Source organism: Mustela nigripes, chromosome X, assembly GCF_022355385.1.
Source record: "Mustela nigripes isolate SB6536 chromosome X, MUSNIG.SB6536, whole genome shotgun sequence".
NCBI classification, from domain to species: Eukaryota; Metazoa; Chordata; class Mammalia; order Carnivora; family Mustelidae; genus Mustela; species Mustela nigripes.
The window spans coordinates 40,493,930-40,521,230 of NC_081575.1; the positions used below are offsets into that span (position 1 = coordinate 40,493,930).

A 27,301-nucleotide genomic window follows, 5' to 3' on the forward strand; every position below is an offset into this window, starting at 1 on the left:
CCATTTTCCTGTGAAGTAAGCCGGGATGGTTATCATATTTATGCTTCTCCTAAGGCCTAGCATGGACTTCAGTTGGAGAAACACGATTCGGGGGTAACAGAATTGTGTGTTGAGTGTACTTGCAATTTTTCAGCATTACAACTGCTGTGTCGAGTTTGTCTGTCTCTCTTTTGAGGCAGTCAATTGACAAATACTTTTATGTATTTTGTATCCCCATTATGTTGGGAACTGTGTTAAGTGAAATAATGGATGTGAAAACTCTTTGAAAAGCATAATATGCAATCCAAATGTAAGGTAATGTAACATAGGTAAGTGTTACTTCTTTCCTTAACCGTAGGAATATTGAGGTCCTGTGGGGCCCCATAGGTCTAGCACATGTTGGCCACATACAAAGAACAACTATTAGAAGTTTGTGCCATTAGGCAAGCCTTCTCACCCATTGTCTCCTAGAGTCAGTTGTGAGTGTGAGTGTCGTTTGGGGCTTCACTTGTCCATCTCCTAGCACCTAGTTGGTATGATTTCATTAGTCTTTCTAACAGGAAGGAGCATAACTCTTCTTTTTCTGAAATAGCAGGAGTATTTGAAGTGCTGAGAGATATGACTGCCCCTCCACTACCATGAGACTGGAACTCAGGACTCCTAATTAGGACTTGCCTTCTCCTATCGCTATACTTCTCCCTTCTGGCAAGGCCAAACCATAAGGCAGGTACAGGGTTGCCCTTTAAAAGTAGAAACTTCTGCAGTTGTCAGTAATGTGACTGTTTTATCGTGGGTTGTGAACTTCTCATTGACCCTCTTCATTTGGGGTATCTTCTTAATATATTTTAGGATAGAAGCAATGGTATATACATAACAGGGTAAAAAAACAAACAAAAATGACTCTTGGCTTTTCCCACTAATGGTACTGAGTCTTTTCCTTGTGTCTTGCTTCATAGGTGGGTCTTTTCAGTTTCTCATCTAGGCAAACATCTCCATATGTGTTCAAGTCCCCTCTTCTGTGATTCTTCCACAATTAAGCCCTGTAGATATTCGAAGAACCCCATGACCCCCCTGAACATGAACAGAAGGTCTCGAGAGGGAGTAAGCTATTTTAGGAGTGACACTATTAAAACTCTAAAGGAATTAAATGAGAATCAGTAGATCACCTAGAACAGTGCCTTGGGAGCTAGGAGGCCCTGAGTAATTAATGTGAAATCAGAGCCCTGCAACAGGAGCCATTTCTAAGATTGAACTGTGTGGCAAAATAGAGTCCAGTCCGTCTCATGGCCTTGAGTCTCATTTGACTCTGTTCCCACCCATAGTTTTCCAACTCCCATTGTAGGTGAAGAGGGACATACAGTAGAGTGCTGCATAATTTTTAAGCACATTGTTGCCTCTCTGCTTTGATCTCCTTGAGTTGGCCACACATCCAAATTGCCATTGGCATTTCAAGGTGTCGTAGCTCTTGAAGGCTATCCTTTCCCTGCTGCAACCACTGCCTTTTCCTTTTTCTGCAGTGTTTCTTTTGTTACCCTGAGTGGTTTCCGGTCCCTGAAAGGAAGTTATAGACGCAGATACGTGTTTGTGTATTTAATGAGTGCAGTATGGCAGTACGGCCATTGGGTGGCGCACTTCATCAGGCTTTAATGAGGTTGTTGTATGAATTATTTATAGAACAGCCTTATCCAGGTTTGGGTTTTGGCTATAAAGGACAGGCAAAGTACATCATTCGTGTGTAATTTTAATTTGAGAATACTATTCTTTCAAGGGAAAACGATAACGTGATCCGTGATATTGCTAATGTCCTGTTTTATATAGGGTCAGTAAGCTGAGGCTGTCATTTTAAGCGACGTGGATAAGGGGATTCAGATTGAGTGCAAAGAGTCTGCCTTATTATAGGGAGAAGTGAAGGTATGCAGGGGTTTGGTAAAATATACATGGCTTTCTTGGTAAAACAATGTTAATGAGGTAATAGGTTTAGTCAGCAGTTACAAAGGTCTCTTGTGTTATTTATCAAAACCTGAAGCTAATAAGGGTCCTTGGGTCATGTAGTACAGCTTTCCAACACTAGATAAAATTAAGCCCATACTATCCAAGAGACTTTTTTAAAGTTTTAGCGGAATAAGTTATTTGACCTAGCAGGGGCTCCCGAGGGGTCATTGGAAATAGCTTTGTGAGTTTCACAAACTAGCCAAGGGGATGGGAGGACACGCGGTGAGGAATGGGTTCAGCCAGGATGCAAGTGGGCATAATCATTTAGCTTATTTCTGTTAAAGGAAATAGTCCTTTTTCTTCATTTATACTGCATATATTTTGAGTGCTTGCTGTATGAAAGGCAATGTTCTAAGGCAGTGATGGACTCAAAAATGAAGAATTTTATGGCAGTCAGAGTTCTGTATGTAAGTATCCCCAATACATGCTAGGTTTCATATGTGCAGTTACAAACTTAAGGTCCAAGGTATCCATTAGCATATAGACACAGGAGGCAATTAGTAGCTATAATTTATTTAGTTGTTTAGAGACCCCTTGAATAAACTATATATCGAAGGCTAATTATAAATAGTTCATGTTTTAAAAGGATAACAAAAAGAAACCATCCAAATTACACTGTAATAGTTGAAGGAGAGGAAGACAGACATTCTGATATGTTTAAAGGAATATTTGAAACAACAAACACAAGGGAGAAAGAGAGGAACAATTTTATAAGTGAATAAAATGGATTCAGCAGCCAGTGTTAACATTTTAATGGGAGAGACTTCCAGAATGGAGAAATGAGGAGTGTGATAGACTATTTCACCAACAAATAACCTCATTAACTGGAAAATATTATTAAGCAAAACAAAACAAGCATCTGAAGCTCCTTGAAATTGTCCTAGAGGCATACAGCAAAAAAACATTCACTGAAGAAAATCTATGAAATCTCAGAGACAACTGCAAGGGTCTTCAGCCTTCAGCTTTGCTCCCATCCCTCTTCAAGCTGTATTTTACAAAAACTTCTCAGGGAGTTCTAATCCAAATGGGTATGGTCAAAAAGGTGGGGGCTCCTTCTTTCCCTAGCTCCCAGTGTGGAGCTGTGGTCTCACCTGGGTTGGACAGGCCTCCGGCTTTTCTCAAGTGCCCTAGTTCTGTCTTGCAAAAACTCTATTCCAGGCCAACCCAGAATACTAGGTCTCTCTTCTCCCATGCAGCCCCCACTCAGGGTGGAAGCCCTCCCCTCAGGACAGCGTGCTGACAGTACTGGACTCCTGCTGCTCTAGCTCCAGCTTGCTTACAGGGCAGAGGTTCATGCCTAAAGTAGCAAGCCCCCAAAAAACATCCTGGCATCCACATTCATAAAGAAAATTTTCTTTTATGCCACTTTTGGACAGTGGCACCAAGGTTCTGCTTAGGTCAAGGGGCCTGAAAGATGAAGAACTCCTTCACTCTACCGGAAGGACCTGACTTTTATGCGGAACAGATCATGGAGAATTCCATTCGTAAAAGCACTGTCAAAAATACTGGAAATCTTGGCAAGCAGTAATTAAGAGGGCTCTCGTAGCTCTGTGATAACACGTTACAACAAGCGAAATGGCTGAGCAGTCAGAAGTTTGCTAACAGAGAGAACCAAGGAGAAAGACAGTCAAGAAAGACCTCTCCTGGCATCACAGTCAGCCCTGGGATTAGGAAGGCTGCACATACACGAGACTCCATTTCCCCGGAAGCAGTCAGGCTAGGACAAGAGGTGAACTTTAAGGCAGTCCTTGAGTCTCACGCAGATCAAGCAACAAAAGGACAGGGCCCTCAGTGGCACTAGGGACTTAAGTACAGCCTCTGTCTAACCACTGGCCAATTAATAAGCTTTTCGGACCCAGGGGCAATTCCTAAGAAACCAGGCTTAAAAAGAAATCACACGTATCCTGGCAGACTGGAAGACTGTGTGCATGCTCAAAGTCGTGCCCTCCCAGAGGTGATTCGAGAGGGAAAATCCAAGCTGCTACTACCAGGCCGGAAGTGGGGCCAAAACAGATTCCTTGAACTGTGATAGCAGCCTCCATGCCATACATAACACCCAATGGGAGAGGGTCAAAAGCTAACTGGCTGTGGGGGCTTAAGCACAATCTGTGACCAGTAACTGGCCTATGCTGACCCAGGGGTGACTCCTGCATGGCCAGGTAAGAGAGAAAAACCAAGAAGAAATCAATTTGTTCTACAGTGAACAGCCTCTGATACTTCTGTTCAGATTTATTCTGCTCAGATTTCTTCAGCCAAGTCACTAAACAACCAAGCAGACAACAACATCAACCACTCAGGCATATGGGAGCAGTGTCCAGAGTTGCTGTTCTGTTATTAAAAATACCCAACTCTCGGCGCCTGGCTGGCTTGGTTGGTGGAGTGTGTGACTCTTGATCTCACGGTTGTCAGTTTAAGCCCTCCGTTGGCTGTGGAGATTACTTTAAAATTAAAAAAAAAAAATCTTTAAAAATGAAAATAGTCAATTGTCAGGAAAAAATCATGAGGCATGCAAAGAAATAGGAAAGTGGGACCTGGACATAGGGGGGGGGGGGGGGGGAAGAAGAAGATAATAGAAAGTGCTCATAAAGAGACCCAAATTTTGGATTTAGTAGACACAGACTTCAAGGCAGCCATTTTAAGGAAGGCATACCTGGGTGATGGGCATGAAGGCGGGCATGTGATAGAATGAGCACTGGGTGTGATACGCAACTGATGAATCACTAAACCCTACCTCGGAAACTACAACCAACCAACCAACCAACCAACACAAATAATGGAGACCACAGGGCAGTCACATCACATATTCATGGTAGTAAAAGAAGAAAAAGTATCAAGCAAGAATCTTAAATCCAGTAAAACTATCTTTAGAAAATGAAGGTGAAATAATACATTTCCCATTAAACAAAAGCAGATGGAATTTGTTTCTAGTAAAAATCCCTTTCAAGAAATACTGAAGGGGGGCGCCTGGGTGGCTCAGTGGGTAAAAGCCTCTGCCTTCGGCTCAGGTCATGATCCCAGGGTCCTGGGATGGAGCCCCACATCGGGCTCTCTGCTCAGCAGGGAGCCTGCTTCCTCCTCTCTCACTCTCTGCCTGCCTCTCTGCCTACTTGTGATCTGTCAAATAAATAATTTTTAAAAAATTTAAAAAAAAAGAAATACTGAAGGGGATGCCTGGGTGGCTCAGTCATTAATTGTCTGCCTTTGGCTCTGGTCATTATCCCAGGGTGTTGGGATCGAGCCCCACATTGTGCTCCCTGCTCAGCGGGAGCCTGTTTCTCCCTCTCCCACTCCCCCTGTTTGTGTTCCTTGTCTTGCCATCTTTCTCTCTGTCAAATAAATAAAATAAATCTTAAAAAAAAAAAAAAGGAATACTGAAGGGAGTTCTTTAGGATGAAAGCAAGTGATACCAGATAGTAATTCAAATTCACATGAAAAATAAGAGTGCTGGAAATGATAACTAATTCATTATAAAAGACAATATAATGGCTTTTTTTCCTGTTTCTATTTATTCATTCATTCATTCATTCATTCATTTAGTCATTCTTTTATTCATTTATGTATTTGAGAGAGAAAGAGCCTGAGCAGGGGGAGGGGCAGAGGGAGAAGCAGACTCCCTGCTGAGCAGGGAGCCCAACGTGGGGTCAATCCTAGGACCTTGGGATGATGACCTGAGCCAAAGGCAGGTGCTTAACTGACTGAGCCACCCAGGCACCCTTACTGTTTTATTCTTAACTAAGTTAACTTAAAGAATAATTTCATAAAATTAAGTGTATATATGTATATAATTTTATATATGTGTATAACTTCGTTGTTGGGCTCATCCACAGATGTGAAATGTTTGACAATAACAGCACAAAGGAGGTGAGTGGAAGCAAAGAAGTACTGGAGTAAAGAGATAACACCATAGTAAGAAATGAAGAAAATTTCAAATGGAAAAATAAGGTTGATTAGCAGACTCTATAAACATTATAAATATGCAGTTGCTCTTTCTTCTCTCCACTTCCTCAAAAGGCGTAACATTACATAAAGTAATAGTTACAGCAATGTGTTGTTAGATTTATAAGTGTTAAACCAGAAAATATCCATATAACGTGAAAAAGGAACAGTAGAAGAAGAAAGGAACAAAGAAGGCATGGCACATATAGAATACAGCAAGCTAAATAGCAGATATAAATTCTGTCATTTCCATAATAACAGTAAATATGACTAGTTCAAACTATCCAATCAGAAAATATCAAGATTGGATTTTTTAAAAAATCCAAATATACAGGAGAAACACTTTATAATCAGAGATATAAATAGGTTGAAAATAAAAGAGTGGAAGCAGAAGCAGATATACCATGCAAAAGCAACCATAAGAGAGCTAGAGTACTTATGCTAATATCAGACAAAGTTGACTTCAAACAAAAAGATGTTACTAGATTTTAGGAGGAATATTTCATGACAGAGTTCATCAGGAAGATGTAGTAATTATACCTATATGTGGACCTAATAACAGAGCCCCCCCAAATATATGAAGCAAAAGCAGACAGAATTGAAGGAAGAAATGGATATCAATAATACTTGAAAACTTCAATGGCCCACCTTCCATTATGGGTAGATCAGCAAGGAAACAGAAGAGTTGAAGAATGCCATAAACCAACTGGACCTGACAGAAATGTATAGAACACTTTATATTCTTCTGAAGTGTACATGGAGTATTATCCAGGATAAGAACCTATGTTAGACCCGAAAACAAGCCTCAGTAAATTGAAAGGATTAATAACATGCAAAAAATGTAGTCCAATCCCAATGGAATTCAGGTAGAAATCAACAACAGAAGAAATTTGGGAAATTCACAAATATGTGGAAATTAAATAACAGACTAAAAAGCTTTTGCATAGTGAAGGAGACCATTGACAAAAAAACCAAAGTAACCCACTGAATGGGAGAAGATGTTTGCCAATTTTATATCCAATAAGGGCTTAATATCCAAAATATATAAAGAACTTAACACAACATCAAAAAAAAACCCACAAAAAAATTTGGCTAAAAAATGGGCAAAGGGCCTGAACAGACATTTCTCAAGAAGACATGCAAATGGCCAGCAGACACATGAAAAGATATTCAAAATCACTCATACCAGGAAAAAAACAAATCAAAACCGTAATGAGCTATCACCTCACACCTACCAGAATGGCTAAAGTCAACAACACAAGAAACAACAGGTGTTGGGGAGGATGTGGAGAAAGGGGAACCCCTTCATTGTTGGTGGGAATGCAAGCTGGTGCAGCCACTCTTGAAAACAGTATGGAGGTTCCTCAAAATGTTAGAAATAGAATGACCATTTGATCCAGTAATTGCACTGTTGGTATTTATCCAAAGGAAATGAAAAGACTAATTTGAATAGGTCATATGCAGCCCTGTGTTCATTGCAATGTTATTTACGGTAGCCAAGACATGGAAGCAGCCCAAGTGTTTGTTGGTAGATAACTAGATAAAGAAGATGGGGTACACACACACACACACAGTGGAATATTACCACAAAAAATGAGATCTTGCCATTTGCAACAGGATAGGGTATAATGCTAAGTGAAATAAGTCAAATAAAAAAAGACAAATATTGTGTGATTTCACGCCTATGTGAAATTTAAGAAACAAAACAAACAAAAAAACAAGCAGAGGGAAAAAAAATCAAATGATAAAATGGACTCTTAAATATAAAGAACAAACTGGTGGTTGCCAGATGGGTGATGGGGGGGAATGGGTGAAATAGATTAAGAGCACACTTATCTGGAGGAGCACTGAGTACTGTATGGAATTGCTGCATCACTATATTTTACACCTGAAGCTGACATAACACTGTATGTTAACTGTACTTCAAATACATAAGTAGCCACTAAAAACTTGAAGAAAACAGTAAAGTGATTTAATTTACAGTGGCTTCAAAAATAGTCTTTAGGAATAAATTTAACAGAAGTGCAAGTAAGCCTTGTAAACTGAGAACTGCAAAATATTTTTGGATGCGATTAAAGAAGACCTGAGTAAATGGAAAGACATGTCGTGTTTATGGATTAGAAGATTTGCTGTTGTTAAGATGGCCATATTCCCCAAATTGAGCTACAGATTTGATGCAGTCCCCTATCAAAATATCAGCTGGCTCCTCTGCAGGCAGACAGTTGAGGAGTATGACCAAAAAAAAAAAAAAAAAAAAAGGAGAAGATGGGGCGCCTGGCTGGTTCATTTGGTTAAGCGTCTGCCTTCAGCTCAGGAGTTCTGGAATCGAGCCCTGCATCGGCATGGGGCTCGCTGTTCAGCAGGGAGCCTGCTTCTCTCTCTCCCACTGCAACTTCCCCTGCTTGTGCTCTCTCTCTCTCTCTCTCTCAAATAAATAAATAAAATCTTAAGAAAAAGAAAAGAAAATGAGAAGAAACTAGCTATGTAGTTTGAAAAGAATTCCTGGTGGATAAACCCTCAATTAGTCCTTACTAAATGAGTGAATACAGGTCTGGAATAAGAATCATTCCCTAAGGGGAAGATCAGACCTTTACTTACAGAACTGCTAAGTACTTCTAGAACCACTAAGTTCTAGATCCACTTATTTTTCTCTCACATAATAGTTTCATTTTTATTTCCTCTTATGTGCCAGGTTTTGTCCCTTCCTTCCCATCTAGCACAGCTAGTTAAGCTCTCTTCTGTCAAGGAGCTTATACTTTAGTACTTTAGTAGGGAATTTACAAGACACACACACACATACACACACACACACACACACACACACACACACACACGGTAAAAAAGAGATAATATGTTATAATTGAGTGCTAAGGTGCTGTAGGAATTCAGAGGTAGTATTTGAGCCAGACTTAGACGTGCAGTATTGGGTAGGAGAAGGGCATTCCAATCAAACGAAGCAGCATAAGAAATCATGGGCATTTCTTTTGGCTGGTGTTTTTGAAGGGAAGTAATGAGAGAGAAAGCTGGGGCCAAGTAATGTCCCACCCCTCCCCCTGACTAGCTACATGACCCTGACAAAGTTAACTTCTCTACATTTGAGCATCCTCTTTAACCAATGCAGATAAACATACCATTTACCTCAGGGTTTTTGGGAAAACTGAATGAGACCATGCACATTAAGCACTTACCATACTGTCTGGCATGGAGTAAGTGCTCAATAAAGGTTTCTTGGGTTTTGGAATGGAATACCAAACTAAGGCATTTGAGTTTTTATGTTGTGGGTAGCAATAAATAAAGATTTCAATTAAGGGTGTAACATAAACAGGACAGCACCTTAGGAAGATTAGTAGCTTGGCAGCAGGTGGTCTGTCAGTGAGAGAAGGGGAGACTGGAGGAAGCCATTGCAGTAGCTCAGGACAGGGAATGTGAGCTCAAACCTGAGTATACTACTGAACTATATAAAATTACTGAGAGTTTGCTGGTGTCATAACACAAATCAGACATAGGAGAGGGAATGGGTTTGACCTTGACAACAGAAGGCCAGTTTTCTACACCCTGAGACACCAGTGGGACAGGCAGGAAGGGGTGTGCTGGGTGATTGGAAATTCCATACTAGAGATCAGGGCTGGGGGAATGACCAGAGGTTATAGCCTAGAGGTGGTCTGAGATTACCAAAGAAAAGAAATACAGGGAGAGAGATAAAGATAGAACCCTTGGAGGCAGCAAAAGGAAGAGAAAGCATATCATTTGACTAATTGCCTTTCATAGAAGTGTGGTCTTGCTATCTGGGATCGTGTATCCTTCCTTCCTCCCTCTGTACTGAGAGACTGACTCTTCCTCCCTACCACAGCTAAATGGGCCCTCTGCAGTGGCCCTTTATGCAGGTTCTAGATGAATGCATTTGGTCTCACATTGCCCCTAAATATTTTTGCTTTCCCCCTAAGGTTGACACAGCAAGACCTATTAAGAGGCAGACCAGTTTTCTTTCTGGGTGAACACTAGTTTCAAAGAATGTTCAGGGCGCTGTAAGAAGCTAAGGTTTGAGATGTCTTACAAACGTTCTCAGAACTTGCAAAGAAAAGTGGGCAACCTTGAAACACTGTAAGGTGACTGATGACCTGATTCTTTCTCATTGAAAATTTGGAATTTGATATTTACTTAGAAATTTCTGCATTTTCTGCAGGGAGGACAAAATAATTATGGGGTAAAAATGAGCTGGCGTGCCGGGGGTGGGGGAGGTGTCCTGTCCTACTGCAGGATTTTAAATTGCCTGTGGATTTCACGGGTGCCAGTCATTTCCTTAGCTCCTTCACCACTTAGTGCAAATAGAAGCCAGAAATGGAAGGCGATGGTGCGATTACTCTCCTGCACTTTCCTGAAGAAGTGAGGGAGTGCCTGTTTGCCCTGACAGAGGGCAGTTCTTTTACCCGAAGAGGGAAATGATTTGAAGTGGCCGATTCCACTTGTTTGTTTCTGACTAGGGCCCTGTGTTTTAATTAACTTTTATAAGTGAATAATGGGCTATAGCCACAATCCAGTTGGCTGGCAAAGGAACTGCATGGTGTTCTGTTGCAATATAAAAAATGTGCCTAAGTCTTTGATACTGGGAGCATTTTGTGACACTTGAAAATTAACGAGCTGGCTCAGCTTTCCTCCACATACTCTACTAGGCTTTTTATGACCTTTTTTTCCATTCTCGTGTTAGGGGATTTTGCATGTGTATTTGTGTGTGTGTGTGTGTGTGTGTGTGTGTGTGTGTGTGTGTGTGTTTCTCCCTTTCCTTGCATTTTGGAGTCAGGCTGCTTTCAATCCTGTTTTCAGAATTCTTACCAAGATCAACTTGGTCTTGTTATATCCAGATACTGACTCTCATACTTTTTGATTTCATCTCTCCATTCAGACTGGTTGCTAGCTCAGCAAGGTGCATGAGTGAAGGATTTGGAGTTCAGGGGTAGAGTTGTGTTTTCCTAACCTGAAGTGATCTGTGGATAACAGCTAGAGTCAGTTCTAAAGCAGGAAGTTTGGAGAGAGGCTCCATGGGATAAGAATACACCTAGCTTGTATTTTGACAGCTTAACATTTAATTCCCTCTTCTTCTTGCAGTAAGTACAAATGGATCCTAGGAGAGGAGCCGGTGGAGAAACGAAGAAGGCTCCAGAATGAGATGACAACACTTCCTCTAGATTATTCCATGCCTGGCCCTTATAGGAGGGTGGAGGCAGCTGTCTCCTACCCAGAAGGGGAGAACAGCCATGATAAATCCAGTTCAGAGAGAAGCACACCACCGTACCTTTCTCCAGAATACCCAGATGCAAACAAGAATCCCAGTCAGAGTAGGGAGGTGTCAGTCCTGTATTCAGGGGCCCAAGACCAACACCAGGGGTCCCTGCTCCCTGAAGAATTAGAAGATCAGATGCCAAGATTGGTAGCAGAAGAATCTAACAGAGGCAGCACAAATATAAACAAAGAGGAAGTAAACAAGGGACCTTTTGTAGCTGTTGTCGGTGTTGCAAAAGGTGTTAGAGATTCAGGAGCTCCCATTCAACTGATCCCTTTCAACAGAGAGGAGCTGGCTGAGAGGAGAAAAGCAGTGGAATCCTGGAGCCCCGTGCCTTACCCCTCCGTGGCCTCTGGTCCCACCCCTGCCGCAGCCGCTGGGGAGAAGGGCCGAGGTTCTGAGGAGGGCGGAGGTCGCAGTTCGCCAAAGATGAAGAACCAAAGAGAACTGGAAGAACTGAAAAGAACCACAGAAAAACTGGAACGTGTTTTGGCTGAGCGGAACTTGTTCCAGCAAAAGGTTAGGGCATCACCTTCCCACTAGGAATAAGAGATCCATGTAACCAAGAGACCAGAGAGTCGCGGCTCTTGACGATTTCCCGTTCTGAGGCCTTTCCACAACAGAAGCCATCGACTCATTCTGTGCCGTGTCTCAGACTGAATGAACCCGAGTGGGCTTCCCGCCCCTATCTGGGGATTGAGAAGGTCCCTCAGTGGAACGTGTATGGAGGAATGTATTAGGGACACATTTTGGTGCACTCCTAGCATGTGGGGGTCATTGAATTTCTGTTTCTTGGACTGCAGGTGGAGGAGCTGGAACAGGAGAGGAATCACTGGCATTCTGAATTCAAGAAAGTCCAGAGTGAATTGGTGACCTACACCACCCAGGAGACGGAAGGCTTGTATTGGAGCAAGAAACACATGGGCTATCGCCAAGCTGAATTCCAAATTCTGAAAGCCGAGCTGGAGAGAACCAAGGAAGAAAAGCAGGAACTCAAAGAGAAACTGAAGGAGACAGAGATGCACCTGGAAGTGCTGCAGAAGGCTCAGGTCTCCTACCGGACCCCAGAGGGAGATGACCTAGAAAGGTTAATTACTAGGGTTTAGTTATCAGCTTGTGAGTGCTAACGGGAAGCATCCCTTAGGACCCCCAGTTATTGGCCGTAGCTAAGGGAGGAAGCCTTAATTAATTTAGAGGCCACCAAGGAGCGAGGAATTACTTAGAGAGCTGCAGTCTCCCTGTGTTTGGTGGCACCGTGCTTTCTTCTTTCTGTCTAGCTAATGGACACGTCATTGTTGAGAGATGTAGGCCCATTTTTAAGGAGCTTCATTTTGTTCTGTTGGCTAATGACTTCATGTCATCTCTTCTGCCCCCTCACTCCATCATACAGGGCTTTGGCAAAGCTTACGCGGCTGCGTATCCACGTCAGCTATCTCCTTACTTCTGTCCTCCCTCACTTGGAGCTTCGTGAGATCGGGTTTGACTCAGAGCAAGTGGATGGGATCCTGTATACGGTGCTGGAGGCAAATCACATACTGGATTGAGCACCGGACTATACACTCTATATACCCTTCTGTACCCTACCCTACTCTACCCTACTCTACCCTACCCTACTCTACTCTACCCTACCCTACTCTACTCTTCTCTTGTCTTCTCTTTTCTTTTCTTCTCTTCTTCATTCCCTTCTTCCTCCTCCTTCCCTCTCCCCCTCTCTCTCCCTCCCCCCCCCCCCACCTTTTTATGCCTTATATAGAGAATCTTTGAGTAAATCCTGGCTGTCACTCATTCTGCTTCTTATTCAGTTTTGATGTGGAGAAAGAGGCTAGTTAATAGGCTTTCAGGAGTTCCAGGAACAGAAAAACAGTAATCACCAAGCCAGGTGACCTGAAAGCTTTAATTTTCATGATGTAGATACTGGCCTGTTTTATATCCTTTCTGAAGTGGTTTGTATTCATTTAGGTTAAATCAGCCAGCAAATACTGGGTCCAATGTGGTAGGTGTTTGGGGATAAATTAAGAAGTAGAATTCATGGCTGCAGCCTTCGAGCGTCCAACAACCTAGTCGGAAGTGCAGGACACACGCCAGGTTCACTAACTGGTACAAGTGAGGGATACAAATGGATAGAGAAGTTCTGGGGGAGGAAGATGAGGCAGGCATCACATCAGAAATGGGACCTAAACTAAGATTTGTTTAAAGAACGAGCATGACCACACTGTCAACAATGGCAACAATGGTTGTCCTCTAGGGGTAGGACTACGGTTGATATTTTTTTTTTCTTCTCGCTATCTTCCTGCCTTTTTCAAATTTTCTATATAAACCCATTATTCTTCTTACATTGGAAAAAAATAAATTGTTTTAAAAAAGAATGAGTAGGTTTGGATATAGATATCAGATGAGAGACCCTGTTGAATGTATAAGGTAATTTTATATTTACAGTTCATGTCATTCAGCATTACCTCTGGAAGAATAGCATGAACAAAAAAGCCGGAACGTGAAAAGGACATGTGATAGCAGTGATGGGTTAATGTGAACAGAACTAAGGTTAAATCGTGACCCACCTACTCACTCTCACGTGATATTTACACGTCCATGCATGCTCAGATTCAAAAAATATGTACCACCGAACTGGGATTTCAGGAAGTGGGGAAGCCCTTTTAGAGCACAAAGGTCTGTCTGCCAACCCTCAGAATTCACCACCCACCTGCTCCTCAGCCTAGTGCTTGAGTAAGGGGCTGGTCTCATATTATCAGAAATAGTAAAACCTACACTCTTGTAAAAGTAGCTGTTTTGTTTATCCATTGCTTTATTGTATTTGTATAGCGCCTACTCTCCAACGAGTTCAAGGTACTCCTCACAAAACATTGAACAATGAACACTTAAACGATGCCAGCAGTGAAAAACAAGTAAAGGAGAAGGAACCGAAGGGGATGGTGGAATGGGCTCAAGCCCTCGCAGTAAGGATTAGGAGGTGCAGAGGGATGTTTGGGGTATTTGTTCTGGTTTCCCTGCAGAGCGACTTTGGAAGTCTCTCCCAAGCTTATTTTGCCTCCTTGGCGAGGAGGTCCGGCACAAGTACTCCAGGGAGACCAGAAGGCCTGGGGGGAGGCCCAAGCCAGGCTTCAGCATCAGAAGGAGTGCTGACAGTCACGTGCATGCTCGCTTGTGCGCGTGCACACACACACACCCGGCCCCAGGCCCTCACCACACCGTACCTCTAGCCTGCAGCCTGGTTGGTTTTCATGGAGACATTGGGACTAGGTTATTGAAGGCCCCCATTGTCTAAATAAATATAAATAGTACTGAGAAGTGGGGCTGGGGGCGCATTTTTAGCTATCCTCTCAGTGATACTTACTCTTCAGGTGGGGGCTGTTAAAAGCTGGGACTTGGCACAGGTATGGACAATATGGATGGAAGGTGGTGTCGGAAGAAAATTCAGAGCATTGAAGGTTCAGCCTTTTGGGAGGAGAGTGAGCGTGTGTGAGTGGTGTGTGTGTGTGTGTGTGTGTAGGGCAAAGTAGGAGAGAATATGGGCAATTGGGCTTTAAAAAGAAAGATGTTGGGGGGGGAGTTGGAAAATGTAACTCCTCTTTACTAGTGCTTCCTCTGCACCCATTTCCTAGACCCAACCCCATACCGCTTCTTCCAGCAACAGTTAGGTCTGTGAGTCTGTCTGCTATGATGCCACAGTTGCCCCTATATTACCTGTTTGCAGTGAGACCACACCAGTGTGAGGCCCCTGGAGCCAATGTTAAAAGCCACAGTGGAGAGATTCGCAAGTGTCCCCCAGCCTTAACCAGAGCGTATATAGTGTGGAGGTAAAAGACATTGGAAGAAAAAAGTGGGTGCCCGCTCCTGGTCGTCCTGTTGGGCTAACAAGATCGTAACTCTCCTTTCAAATGTCTCTCCTGTTTACCCTTTAGGTTTTCATTTCCACAATCAACATTTAGGCCCTTATTATCTCATGCCTGGAAAATTGAAATCAACTCTTAACTGGCTTCCTTTTCCTCCTGTTCTCACTCCTTCCATCCACTCTTCTCACTGTCACGAAATTGCGCTGAATGACCTCCTCAGGTTATGCCTCTGCTCAAAGACCCACTAGTGCTCCCAGTTACCACGCAAGTACAGTACCGACCCCCCCCCGTCCCCCCCCCCCCCCCCCACCCACCGCCCCCCCCCCCCCCCCTCCCCCCCCCCCCCCGTGGCCATTCCTGTGCTCTCCAGAGTCCTCTAACATTCCAAACACAAACCTCATTCGATCCAAGCTGAACTGTTTTTCAGTTTCCGAACCTGCCTGGAGGTTTCCTCCTGCACCTTTACTGTTCGAACCTTCCCTTTACCTGGAACATCCTCCTTCATCATCTTTCCTTTGGCTCAAATGCCAGCACCCCCCCAACCCCGCCCCACCCCAAATTCCCCCAGTTAACCCAGGCAAGGCATAATGTTTTCTTTGATCACGTAAGTTTTGTGTCACAAGGATTTTTATCACAAACTTCCTTGTCCTGTCTTCCTATTAGCCCTAGATTCGAATATATAGCTGCCTACTTGGCATTTACATTTACATGTCTCACAGGCATTTCAAATAAAATGTGTTAAAAATAAACAGTGACACACACACCCTGGGACTGTTCCTTCCCCCAGTTTTCTCATTTTAGAAAATGGCACCTCCACCCACTCAGTCACATAAGCTAGAAACCTGGAAGTCATCCTTAATCTTCCTCTTTCGTAGTCCCCCACATCCAGTCTGTCAGAAAGTCTGCCAGTTCTATCACCAAAGTATATCTTGTCTTCACTGACTTTTACCACAGCCTCCTTAGTCTAAACAACCATCAACTCCCATAGACATTTTTGCAACTCCTAACTGGTGTCCTTGCTTCCACTCTCGTTCCCACAACTGTCTTATCATGTCAGCCAGATTTAAAAAGAAAAAAATACAAGTCCGATTACGTAACTCCCTGCTAAAAGCCCTTGCATGACTTCTCATTGCAATTTTTCATCATATTTTACTTTTCCCCTCGCTCGCTGTGGTCTTCCCACAGAAACATGTCAGGCTCTTCCTTCCCTCCGAGCCTTTACCTACACTGTTCCACTCCTCTAGAATGATCACACCTCCAGTTTGGGCATGGCTGCCTAGTCCTCATCCTTCAGGTGTCTGTGTAAGTCTCAACTTTCTCGGAAAGGCCTTCTGTGCAGCCTTTCTTCTCCCTCTACCTTATTCTGCCGTCATTTCCTGTTTTCAATTCCTGGCACTTCTCACAGTTTGCTGTTATGTATTCGGCTGTTGACTTGCACTCACTCGTTCAGCAAATACTCACCGGCTACCTACTGTGTGCTGTGATAGACAGCAGGGAGCACAGCCTGCTTGATGTCTGTCTGCCTCTGCCTAACAAGCTTCTATGAGGGGAAGGGCCATGCCCGTGATGGCCAATCCCTTTTATCGTAGTACCTGGTATATAGTAGGCAATCAATCAATAATTCTTACTGAATGAGTCAATGATGGGAAGTTGTCCGTATTTCCATCTCCCTCGAGAGCCTATAGTAGTGGCTCATTTGTGGAAGGGGCTGGCTAGATCAGTCTGAGTGAGGGAAACAACAGTGCTGGACATTAAAGTCTAAGAATGCCAAGCAGACCATAAGTCCTTCAGGTTGCGGGGGCGGGGGTCGGGGGCAGGCAGTGGGAGCTGGGGTGACCCAGCATTTCTCTGTATCTGAATTTTCACTTGAATATTTGAAGAGACTACCCGGGGGGGGCGGGGGAGAATATGGGTGTTCTTTCCCACAGACTCCAAATGTTATCAAAAGGAAGTTCCCTAGCATGCAATTTTAAAATACTGAGAATTACAGAATACAATCAGAAGCCTAGAGAACAGATGTTGAGTGTGAAAACTAAAAGGAGGAAAAAAAAATTTCTGAAGGGTCTCCTGTTCCTTTTTGCCAAGAGCAGTGATTGAATCTTTCAGAAAAAGAAACAGGGATGCATGTGTGGCCCAGTTGCTTGAGCGTCCAACTCTGTTTCTGCTCAGGCCAGGATCTCAGGGTCTCAGCATCAAGCCCCGCATTGGGCTCCATGCTTGGCGTGGAGTGTGCTTGAGATTCTCCCTCTCCCTCTGCCACTCCTGATCATGCTCTCTCTCTCTCTAAAAATAAATAAATCTTTAAATAAATAATTTTTAAAATTTAAAAAAAAAGAGAAGGGAGCTATCCATAAACAGAGTAGACAGAGCAAGCCTCAAGAAAATAAGTTCCTGGCATGTGTGAGGAAGTCAGTACTGTGGGATGAACAAATGGGCTCCTAGCAGAGGACCAAGTTGGAGACTTGGTGGTCCCAGGGGGGAGCAGAAAGATATAGTTGTCCACATCCAGTGATTACAGATGATTTGCTTCAATAATTTAAAAGCAAAGGCTTAATCGGCAGGTTCTCTATTCCCAAAGAGCAATCCTCAGATAGAACATGTTTCAGAGTTGTATACTATGAATTAAAAGTTCTTTCTGTAGTATGGGGTTAGGAGTGAAGCATGAGGGTATGTTCAGGAAATCCAGGGGTGAGCTAAGGCCCAGTCAAGGGTAATTTCCCCCCAAAGAATCCTTGTTCTTGAAGACAAGGACATCCCTAACTTACGACTTCTCTTAGAGAGGAAATTCAGGAACCATACTTGTGAATTCAGTCACGGCACATGGTTGGGTAATAAACCAGACAGTTGGAAAGAACGAACCTAGATCGTCTTGGGTAGATTGAAGCCTTAGTCATGGAGACATATGCAGCATTCATTTTTTGCAGAAGGAATGTGTTTTGTTACTTGCCTCCATCCCCAAGTCCAAAGTCTTGATGTGAGTCATCAGAAAACACAACCCCCTTTTAGAGGAGATTAGTCCACATGTTTTGGGGGCCTTCTACTCACCAAACGCATGTGTCTGACCATTGAGTCCTCAGAGACAGAGGCAAGATGACTTTAGGCAGACGCTCAGGAAGGTGTTCCCCAAAGTCCTGATTTTCCAGAAAGCTTTGGAAACTGGTAATGATCGGAAAGGTGGAGGTTGAGGTAGAGAGGATTTTCCAGGTTGTAGGGAAGAGTGTAAGTAAAGTCACAAGACTATGTGGGAGGAGGGGTTGTGAATAAAGAAACACCCAAGTGTGTCTGAGGAATATTGAATTCTTTAACTTGAAGCATAAGGAACAGAAGGGACCAAGGGTTGGGGAATACCAGCAAGACAGGGGCTATGCTAAATCTGCCTACCAGTGGCGCCCTTGTAGGTTACAAACTAGGAAAGTGTTTGTTGTATCTCCCCAGTTGTCCGAGAGTTGGGGGAATTAACCTCAGTTTGCAGTTCCCCTGGACTAAAATTTTCTCTAGAAGTAGGACCTTATTGATGATGGTTCTGTTCCCCCTCAGATTTTCACAGATCTGGATAAAGGGCAAAGAGCCAACACCCCTCCTTTATTCTCCAACTTCTCAAGTCTGCTTTTCCTCTGGCCTCTACTAATGGAATCTGAATGATTCCTGTGAATCCTATGAATCTAGACTTTGGGGAAGAATCTGGAGAAGTTTTGACCTGGGCAAGAATATCCCTTGATGTAGATTCAGATCTGTAGTGGGAAATAGACTTTGTCATCTGCCCCCACTCCCCACAGACACACATTTTGGTGTGACTTTGACACTACCTTTTGGGTCACCAATATGTTTGGAACATAGTTAACCCCTTGTTGAGGACCTACCATATGCCATGACCATACTACGAGGCAGGCATCATTTCCACCTGACATATGTAGGAACTAAAGCATAGAGAATTGAAGTGCCCCTCCCAGGCCACACAGCTAGAGAGCGTGCAGACGCCAAACCAAACCCAAGTTTGTCTGACTCCAAAGCCCAGGCTCTTTGCCCACAACACAGTATGGCCTGTCTTAAAAACGATTAGTCTTGTCTTCTTCCTTTTGATAAGAAAAAGCTAAAGCCAGCCCACGCTAATAGGAATTTCCAAGGAAGAAAGTTCCACAATCCCACACAATGTTTAACTGCCCTCATGATCAGGAAATCGTTCACTTATGTAACGAATATCCCTCCAAACAATGTGGAAATTCATTTCCTCTTGACTGGGTTTTTCACGCAGGGCTGTCACTTGGCAGCTTTCCTGATATCAAAACAGCCATCAAAATCTTATTCTTACACTCCAGGAGGTCTTGGACTTGTTAGCCTCTGCCTGTGAGGGTTCTCACTGGCTCCTTGCTACCCCACCCCCACCCCAGACAGTGCTGAGGTGGGCAAGTTTCTCCGGCAGTGAGAAAGTGACTCTTGAGAACATGCTGGTTTATTATTACACACAGAAGAGTAAAATTAACCACAGGAGGTGCCTCTGGAATTGCTGAGAAAAAGATGGCACCACCTTTCTCATCCTGTCTGCCTCTTTCTTGATTTCTCCTTCATCTCCATCAAAGCCTATTGAATCATTTAGTTGAAGAGTGCATGCGTTACTTAGAGAAGGCCCCTGCTTCCTGTGATTCCAGCGTCCACTGCCTCTGAGTTGATGTTCTATTTTTTCTTAAGCCCACTGGGCTTGTCTTCTCATTCTGGCTCTTAAAAAAAAGCACTAAACTGAGAAACTAGTACAAATTCTGACGTCAGTGGCTAATCTATGACTGAAGGGGTTTCTCTTGCTAGAAAAATATACGTGCTTTTTTTTCTCCCATCAAGGCACTTAGTGCCTTTAAACCAAGGGAGCAGAGTCTGGGCAATGTCAGCAGATAGCCTTTGTGGGGGATGCTGATCCACCTTTTTGCCTCCCGTTGTGATTCTACATAAAAGCAAACAAAGAGGCTGCTTGTGATTTTGATGGGAGTGGCCTTTCTCCTGAGCAACCCACACGAACTTTGTCAAATGTCACAGGCTCACGAAGTGCTGTTGGAGGAAAGGGGCCCCCGCTGAAACTCGGGGTTGCCTGCCACGCTATGAGACTCATTGAGCACCTTGTTTCCCATTGCATTGTACGTATCTGTCTGAAAGCATGTGAGCTTTCTCAGTGTTCCCTCCACGAGGCCATGTTTGCAAATAGAAAGTTCTTCGAAGCCTTCCTCAGAGGTGACTTGTGAAGCAGCAAGGGTGCCATTCTGGAGGATTGGGACTTCAGGAATAATGGGGAAGTGCAACCTGATGGTCTGCACTTGTGGAGTGACCTCCTGCTTTGTTAAGTCCAACACCACCGTCACCTGTTTTGTGGAGACATGAGGCCCAGAGCAGGGAACTGTTAGGCAAGAGTTAGCTAGGAATTCCTGAGCAGCCGGTCTCCGGAAAGCGGCAGCTTGTAGGAGGCAGAGGGGTGGTCCCATTACAGCTTCCGCAGTGCCAGGCCTGATAACAACCTGTTAATATTTTATCAGCGATCACATCGCAGCGTGGAGGAGCCACCACTTAGGGCAAAAGAGAGAGATAACCTGCTGGACTTCCTGTTTGAGGTTTTCTCTGTCAGGGAGATAACAGGAGTTCTCATCAAAGTCCGCAGCCGCTGGGGCAGGCAGACCAGGCTGGGCAAAGGCCAGGCTTCAGCCAGTGGAGCAGCACATGCGCTTCCCTGCCGAGGGCCTCTGTGTCCCAGAGTGGTTAGCGACAAGCACAGAAGAATCTCCTGTCTGTGGACCCAGGGCTGAGTGGGAGGGAACAGTTGGCTCTGCCCAGGCCCCATCTGCCCGCCTTTAGCACTGTGCCCTTCTCTGTCCTCTCTCCCTTCTCCCACAGCTGTTTCTCCTCTGGTCCGGGGCCAAAAGGTCTCAGGTTACTCGGATGGGCACTGCCTCCACTGCCCCCACCAATTTCCAGAAAAGCTGCCCAAGAGAAGCAGATGAGGGAGAAGGGGCCGGGCCCTAGGGGCACTCTTTCCACTGGAGCCACTCAGGAAGCCTGTGAGGCAAACTCAGAGGGGTTCTGGCTGAGCTGTGCGGTATAACCGTGTTTCCTCCTCAGCGCTGCTCTCCACCTTTTTGCTCTGTTTCCCATGGTCCTTTAGCTACAGGAGGCAGTTTCTTTGGATCATTCTCCCCGCCCGCCCCCTCCCCTGCACCGAAGCTCAAGGGATGCCAGACCCTTCCTTCATATGGATTGGGATTTGAGGGGACGTACAAGCCTTTCTGAAGTAGCCCCTGAGACCCCACCTTCTGGAACTTCCCTCCTACCTCCTATCTCTCATAGGACACACCGTATCATGCGTTGCACCACGCTTCGGTGTGCATGTCTTATCTGGCCCTGCATCAGCTGTCAACTCCTGCAAGGCACAGACTTTACCTTGCTGTTCACTCTCATTGCACTTGTTGCCCTCGAAGCCTTCCGCTCATCGTCCGACATGGAGTGAGGGTGCAGGCCGCGTGGGCTGCCTGGCTGCGGAGCCTACTGAATGGCTGTCGGACGGGCTGCATGAAGGTCTCTCAAGAAGCTGGAGCTCACCTTTCCCCCAAGAAGCCAGTTTCAGCCTCCCCCTCCCCTATTAATGATCACATAGCAGTAGGTCACTAGGGCCCTGAGGGGGAGAAAACATGAGTCACACTATTATCAGAGGAAGGAGGGAGGGCAGAAACATCTCCCCTTGTGCAAGGGTCAGAGCCATCAGTCTGGGGCATAAACACAATGGCCTCCACTATCCCCTTGGTTGTGGCTAATCTAAATTACTTTATGATGGAAGGCAATGGGGTGAGCTGAAAGCCATTCAGCTTGAACTCAGACACCGGGATATTTCGAGGAAATTATTTAGAGCAAAGCTTTCCTTGCACACTCAGCCAAAGGGAACAGTTGCTCCTTATCGGCTCTGCCCCGGTTTTTCTAGTTAAGGATGAAATTCTAACTTCCTCAGTAGACTCTTCCCAGATTACAGGGAAGGAGGATGTCCCCGGGCAGCCTCATCCTAAGATGAACAGAAGCCCTGGGCCCTATTTCCCTCGAAGGCCCTTCTAGCCCAGGCGCAGACAGGGAGAGGAGGGCTGCGGCCGTCTGAAGAGCAGAAGCCACTCTTACACCTTCCCAGGCAGAATCACAGACCCACATTGCTGGGGGAAGAATTTCTAAGCTTCGAGTCAGACTCTGACACTGTGACTTTAGGGAGGCCTCCATTTTGTCTCTGGTACAAAGACCTGCTTCGTTTGGGGTATTTGGAGAACGCAAGGCAATTGTGGATCTGAAAGTGCTTTTGTGGCCCTGTGGTGGGTCCTCAGAGCCCAGACCAGACGGCTGCCCCCTCAGCACAACACAGTCCGCAAAGCGACCCCTTCTTCCGGCCTCTACTGCCCCCCACCGGAGTCAAGCACTCTGGAGTTCCTGGTGCCAGGCCAGAGACCGGACCCCTTGCACAACTTCTGCTCAGAGAGCCTCTTCTCTCCACACCTACTCCTGCCCACCTCCATTCCCTCTAAATGGGCTCCGGTGGCGGGGTCCTCACCTCTGCACCAGAGAAGGCCTACGTGGGAAGTGCAAGGCAGGGCCTGTTGTAACAGGTTCCTGTGCTCTGCGACCCACTCTCTCCAGGGGCTGTGTAAGTTGAATCTTGCTGGGTCGGGGGTAGGGAAGCAGGGGGGAGCTGTTATCATCAGTGTTGCCACAGCTAACTTCTTTATGAACTAGGCTTTGTTCATTCCCCCAGGAAGTTCAAACAACGGCCGGCTGAATCATTGGCCTCCCAAACTCTCACACCTCCAGAGTTTGGGAAATTAGTACGGAGGTATTACATCTCTTTCAAATGTGAATTGGTCCTGCTCCCCCAGATCATCTCCAAGGGAGATCTCCAGAACTGTGTGTGTGCCCAATGTGTCTTTGTTGGCCATAAATTGCTCTCCTCCGGCAGCTTGGGGGGACCCCTGGCAGGCTCTCCCAATGAGTGGATCAGCAGAGTTCTATTTGGGGAGTCTAGAGTCTGGGGCACCAACACCAGCAATGTAGCTCTGGGAAAAACAATCTCTTTATTCACATGGGCCTTGGTTTCCCCATCTGCTGAATGGAGATTGTCAGATTGACTTTTCCTTCTTCACAGTGCTGGTTCAGAGAGCGAAAGGAATAAACACATAGCCATTCAGTAAATAACTTCGATGAAAGAATTGTGAAGAGGGAGGAGCCCTGGGCACAATGAAAAAGTGAAGTTTCCCTGGGAATGTGGTAGGGGGGGTGTCTTGTTTTCCTAATGTCTCCCATAAAGTCAAGAATTTTTTTTATCCAGCCGGTGGGAAGAAAAGCCAGTTTCCGTTCTACCCTCCCCCTGGCCCAATTCTCTCTCACACCTGCCATGCCTGCCAAGGCCCCTTTTGAATGAATAAAACAGTAACAAAATTACTCAATCAACAAGTATTTATTGATCACCTACTGTGTGCCCAGCACTCTTACAGATAGTCTGGGGGGATACAGAGAGGTCTCGGGTATGGCCCCTACCCTCCAAGAGTTTATAACGTATTTGTGAAATCAGATAGGCGCACACGAAAAGATAGCTATCCATCAAAAATTGTGAATTACAAGCATTAAAGAAGCAATAATTATATGCTGAGGGGGTGGAGGAGGGAGGGCAGGAGAGGGACAGAGTGGTCAGAGGAGACTCAGTGTAGGAGTTGGTGCTGAGCAAGTTCTCCAGACAACAGGAGGACTCGGCTAAGGGGACAGGGCCTTCCAGCTTGGGAGAAGAGCTTAATCATAAGCAAGAAGGTGGAGAGGCGAGAGGCGTGTTAGAGACGAGTGAGCCCCTTCTGCTGGTACTGAGGTCTGGGAAGGTGGACTGCAGTTTGTCCGAAGCCGGGTGTACTTGTAGGGTGGTGTGTGAGAGAAAAGGCCTTTGGTCTATCTGTGACTCCCACCCCCACCCCAGGGGAAATGGAGCATTTCCACACCTTGGAGGTGGAAGGGTCTGCCGGGGAGACTGCCGGGGAGACGTTCTCCTCAGTCCCTCCCCAACTGAAATCCCAGGCGGTGGCTCATCTTTCGCTCAGATCGGGGCCCAGATCCTTGGGCATTGTCGTTCCATGCCAAAGCCCTCAGATGCCTTCTGGCAACTCTGAGATGTCTGGCGATGGATGGCGGGTGCTTCTGAAGGGTGACGGAGGTGGGAGAGCTGGGGGGCTGTTGTCTTTCAGAGGCTCTCTGGCGCTCTGTGGAGAGACCCCTGGGAATGGATCGCAGACTTCGGGCTGATTTTCCATTAGGCTTGCAGACTCCCTGGGGAAGCCGCCTCTCTCTGGCTTGATAGAAACTCCCACTGGAGCCACCTCACATGCCCTCCCCCCAGCTTCTTAGAGACCAAAGAAGTTCTTATTCTTTCTGGGGCAGCATCAAGGAGCGGTCTCTTCTTTGGAACCCCAAGCCTCCCACGCTGTCATCCCCCAGCCCAGAGCCATCTTGAGAAAGGACATGTTCCCCCTCCTAAGGAAACCACTGTGCAGGACTCAGGAGACCTGTAGCCTTGTTTCTTAGCAGGAGGCCAGGTCAGAGGGAGGCAGGAGCTTCAGTGAAAGTTGGAGCTGCAGCTTGGAGGCAGTTCCTCAGTGGAATCAGCGTCCACTGCTGCCTTGAGCTTTTCCACCATATCTTCTTTCTTCGTGATTTCCCCTAGTGGGAGGGGGGCTAGATCCCCAGCCCACAGTGGGAGGGAATTCCGGGAAATGCCCTGGGAAGTGAGTCGGGTCTTTTTTGGGTCCTCGACTGCCTTCCCTCCCTCTCATCCTGTACCCAGTTGCTCTCTGCTCCCTCGGTACCACAGGGTGGTTTTATTTCAGTCCACGCACAAACCGGTCTGAACACTGTGGAGTCATAACAACAATGGGATGGAGGCGCTGGGCTCCATTACTGGCCAAACAGTTTCTTCGGAGAGAAGTTTGGGAAGTTGGTGAGAGCCGTGACCATAAAAACCACCAGTCCTCCTCCCCGCCACCCCCCAGCAATGAGCTCAGAGCCAACCTGAGCCAGAGGGAGGGTCTTTGAGCACAGAAGCGGTTAGTCAGTGGGATGTCATTAATGAGTGGGTTTGGGGGTGGATTCGCAGGTCACCTGAAAGGCAGAGGGGAGACTCTGTGGTATGGCCTAGACTAGGGGGCGGAGTTTGGAGTTGAGGGTTGGGGACTCGGGCCGGGGTGGGGGTGGGGGGAGGTGGCAGGGCCGTGGGCAAGTTGAAGGGAACAGAAAGGCTGGCTTGGCAAGCATCTTGACAATCCCGCCTGCAAGCTGTCACACCAGTTCCCGTTTCTGCCTTCGCTTGATCCAGCGGCCAAAGTCAGTCTATCCTCAGCACCTTCTGACATGACCCAGTGCCAGTGTCCCTCACCTGTGGCCCTGGGTGTGGGGGGGGGGCACTGTCCGCTGGTTTTCACAGACCCAGCCACCCGCCCCCAGCTCTGGCCCCTGGTTCTTCACACATACCCTGTCAGGCTGTAGGAGTTAAACTCACTCTTGACTTTGGGCGGTTGGCTGGCCCTTGGGGAGCTCCTAGTTGCGAGGGGCTGGGCCTGGTAGGAATCATAGTAGTTGGAGCGATTTCCCTGGAATGGGCAGGAAAAGCAGAGGATGATTCCAGCTACCAGGGAGAACAGGGAGGAAATAATGCCCAGGTAAAGAGCCTCTCCGATCTCAAATTTCATGCTGTCAGGTACCAGTGGGGAGTAGAAGTCCCGCAGGATCCCATGAAGATTCCAGGCAACAGGAATGAAGCCCAGAAGGCCTCCGAGGATGAAGAAGACTCCGCCCACCACAGCCAACCTGTCCTTGGCTCGGGAGTCCTGGCAGAAGACTGTGCATCTCATGCCCACCACAGAGACTATGCAGGCCAAAGAAGAGAGCGCACTGGATGTCACCATCATGGCCTGGGCAGCCTGGATGTCAGCGGGCAGGCCTAGGAGGGTGCTGTAGATGTCACACTGTGTGATGCCTGTGCTGTGCGTGGCACACTCCATCCAGAGGCCCTTGGAGAAGCCGACGGCTGTGACGATGCTTGTACCGACGTAGGAGCTTGTTCGCCAGCTGGGAAGTAGCATGGCCACCAGGGTGCCCAACAGCCCCAGGAGGCCCAGGACGTAGCCTACAAGTTGGAGGCCGAGGGAGGCCATTGCAGACCTCTCGGCAGTGGGGGCGTCGTCGGGGCCTGCTCCCTTGCCTTCAGGCTGCAGTGCTTGCTCTTTGGATCCTGGCCTCTAATCCCTCATTTCAGAGTGCCTCTCCCAAGCCGATTTCTCTCCTCCTTACAAGTGTCTGTGGGTGGCCACAAGCAGGCTCAAGAAGGCATCTAGAAGACCTAAAAAAAATCCATAAACCAGATTAAATATTGACCAGAAGCTTATGAGAAACCAGAAAATGCTGGATGCCTTTTGACCTTTGTTATCTTTAGAAATAACACATGAGAAAGAAAAAAAGAACTTTGAAAGTGGAGCCAAAATGTCATCGCCTCCTGCGTAGGCACATGCCTTGGGTTGGGTTGGCAGCCAGACAAAGCCAGGGGCCAGACGGGTGGCTCCTTTCCGAGAAGGTAGTGGTGACAGTGGTGGTTATGCTGGCCGCAGTAGCTCCGGGTCAGGCTCTCACCTGGCACGCTTCTGTCTCCGGAGCCTGATGTTGAATGCACTGCCCGGCAACACTGCCACGGGGCCCTCAGCTGCACACTAAGGCCAAACTCCAGGAGCCTGGAACAGGAGGAACAGGTCCTAGGATACAGCTTTGGACTCCGGCTTGCTAGAGGCCTCTTGAATCTCCAGGGGCCTAGAGAGCAGGGGTCTGGCCCTAGGTCATCATCCTCACATGTGGTAATCTACACCAGAGCCGACTGGGGTCGGCGAAGAAGACTTCTGTCCACACGCTGAGAGTTCAGATCCACCCAGCCCTGCCCCAATTCCCTCCACCAGGCACGACTAAGGACACTTCCTGTCTGTTTTCTTAATAGATTCCCTACCAACCCCAGCTTCGGCGATAATGGGGAAGGATTTTTGGAGCGAAAGTTCTGCCAAGGCCCGGGGGCGGGGGGGAGCCCTGAAATTCCCCAGGCTATCTCCTAACAGATGACCTAGGATGGGCAGAGGAAAAGGAAGCTCTTCTACTGTAGAAAGCTTTGTAAGAGGAAGGTATCTGAGCCTATCCTTGAGAAACTCAGAGCTGTCTAGGATGTTGCAGTGCTCAAGCGTGGTTGGCT

At 46.4% G+C, this 27,301-nt stretch overlaps 2 protein-coding genes across 6 annotated transcripts in view; one reads left to right on the forward strand and one right to left on the reverse strand.

Moving 5' to 3' along the window:
- Positions 1-13,953, forward strand: part of MORC4 (MORC family CW-type zinc finger 4) — a 53,264-nt gene extending 39,311 nt beyond the window's left edge. For 2 of the 4 annotated variants that reach the window (XM_059385016.1, XM_059385018.1), the window contains 3 exons: positions 11,011-11,704; positions 11,989-12,272; positions 12,576-13,952. In XM_059385016.1, coding sequence (XP_059240999.1) covers positions 11,011-11,704; positions 11,989-12,272; positions 12,576-12,729 — 1,132 coding nt within the window. In that variant the 3' untranslated portion in view covers positions 12,730-13,952. Of the gene's footprint in view, positions 1-11,010; positions 11,705-11,988; positions 12,273-12,575 lie in introns of all 4 variants that reach the window. The other 2 variants (XM_059385017.1, XM_059385019.1) reach the window with 2 other exon arrangements.
- A 9,522-nt stretch (positions 13,954-23,475) lies between these two features.
- On the reverse strand, positions 23,476-26,399 carry CLDN2 (claudin 2). 2 transcript variants are annotated; one of them, XM_059385152.1, is made up of 2 exons: positions 25,776-26,399; positions 23,476-25,664 (listed from the first exon to the last, which is right to left on the reverse strand). In XM_059385152.1, exons 1-2 carry the CDS (start codon positions 26,226-26,228, stop codon positions 25,536-25,538), a joined length of 582 nt encoding a protein of 193 aa, XP_059241135.1. In that variant the 5' UTR covers positions 26,229-26,399; the 3' UTR covers positions 23,476-25,535. The 2 variants fall into 2 exon arrangements, with proteins under 2 accessions (XP_059241135.1, XP_059241134.1); XM_059385151.1 differs by having other exon boundaries at positions 23,476-26,398.
- Between the last annotated feature and the right edge of the window lie 902 nt (positions 26,400-27,301).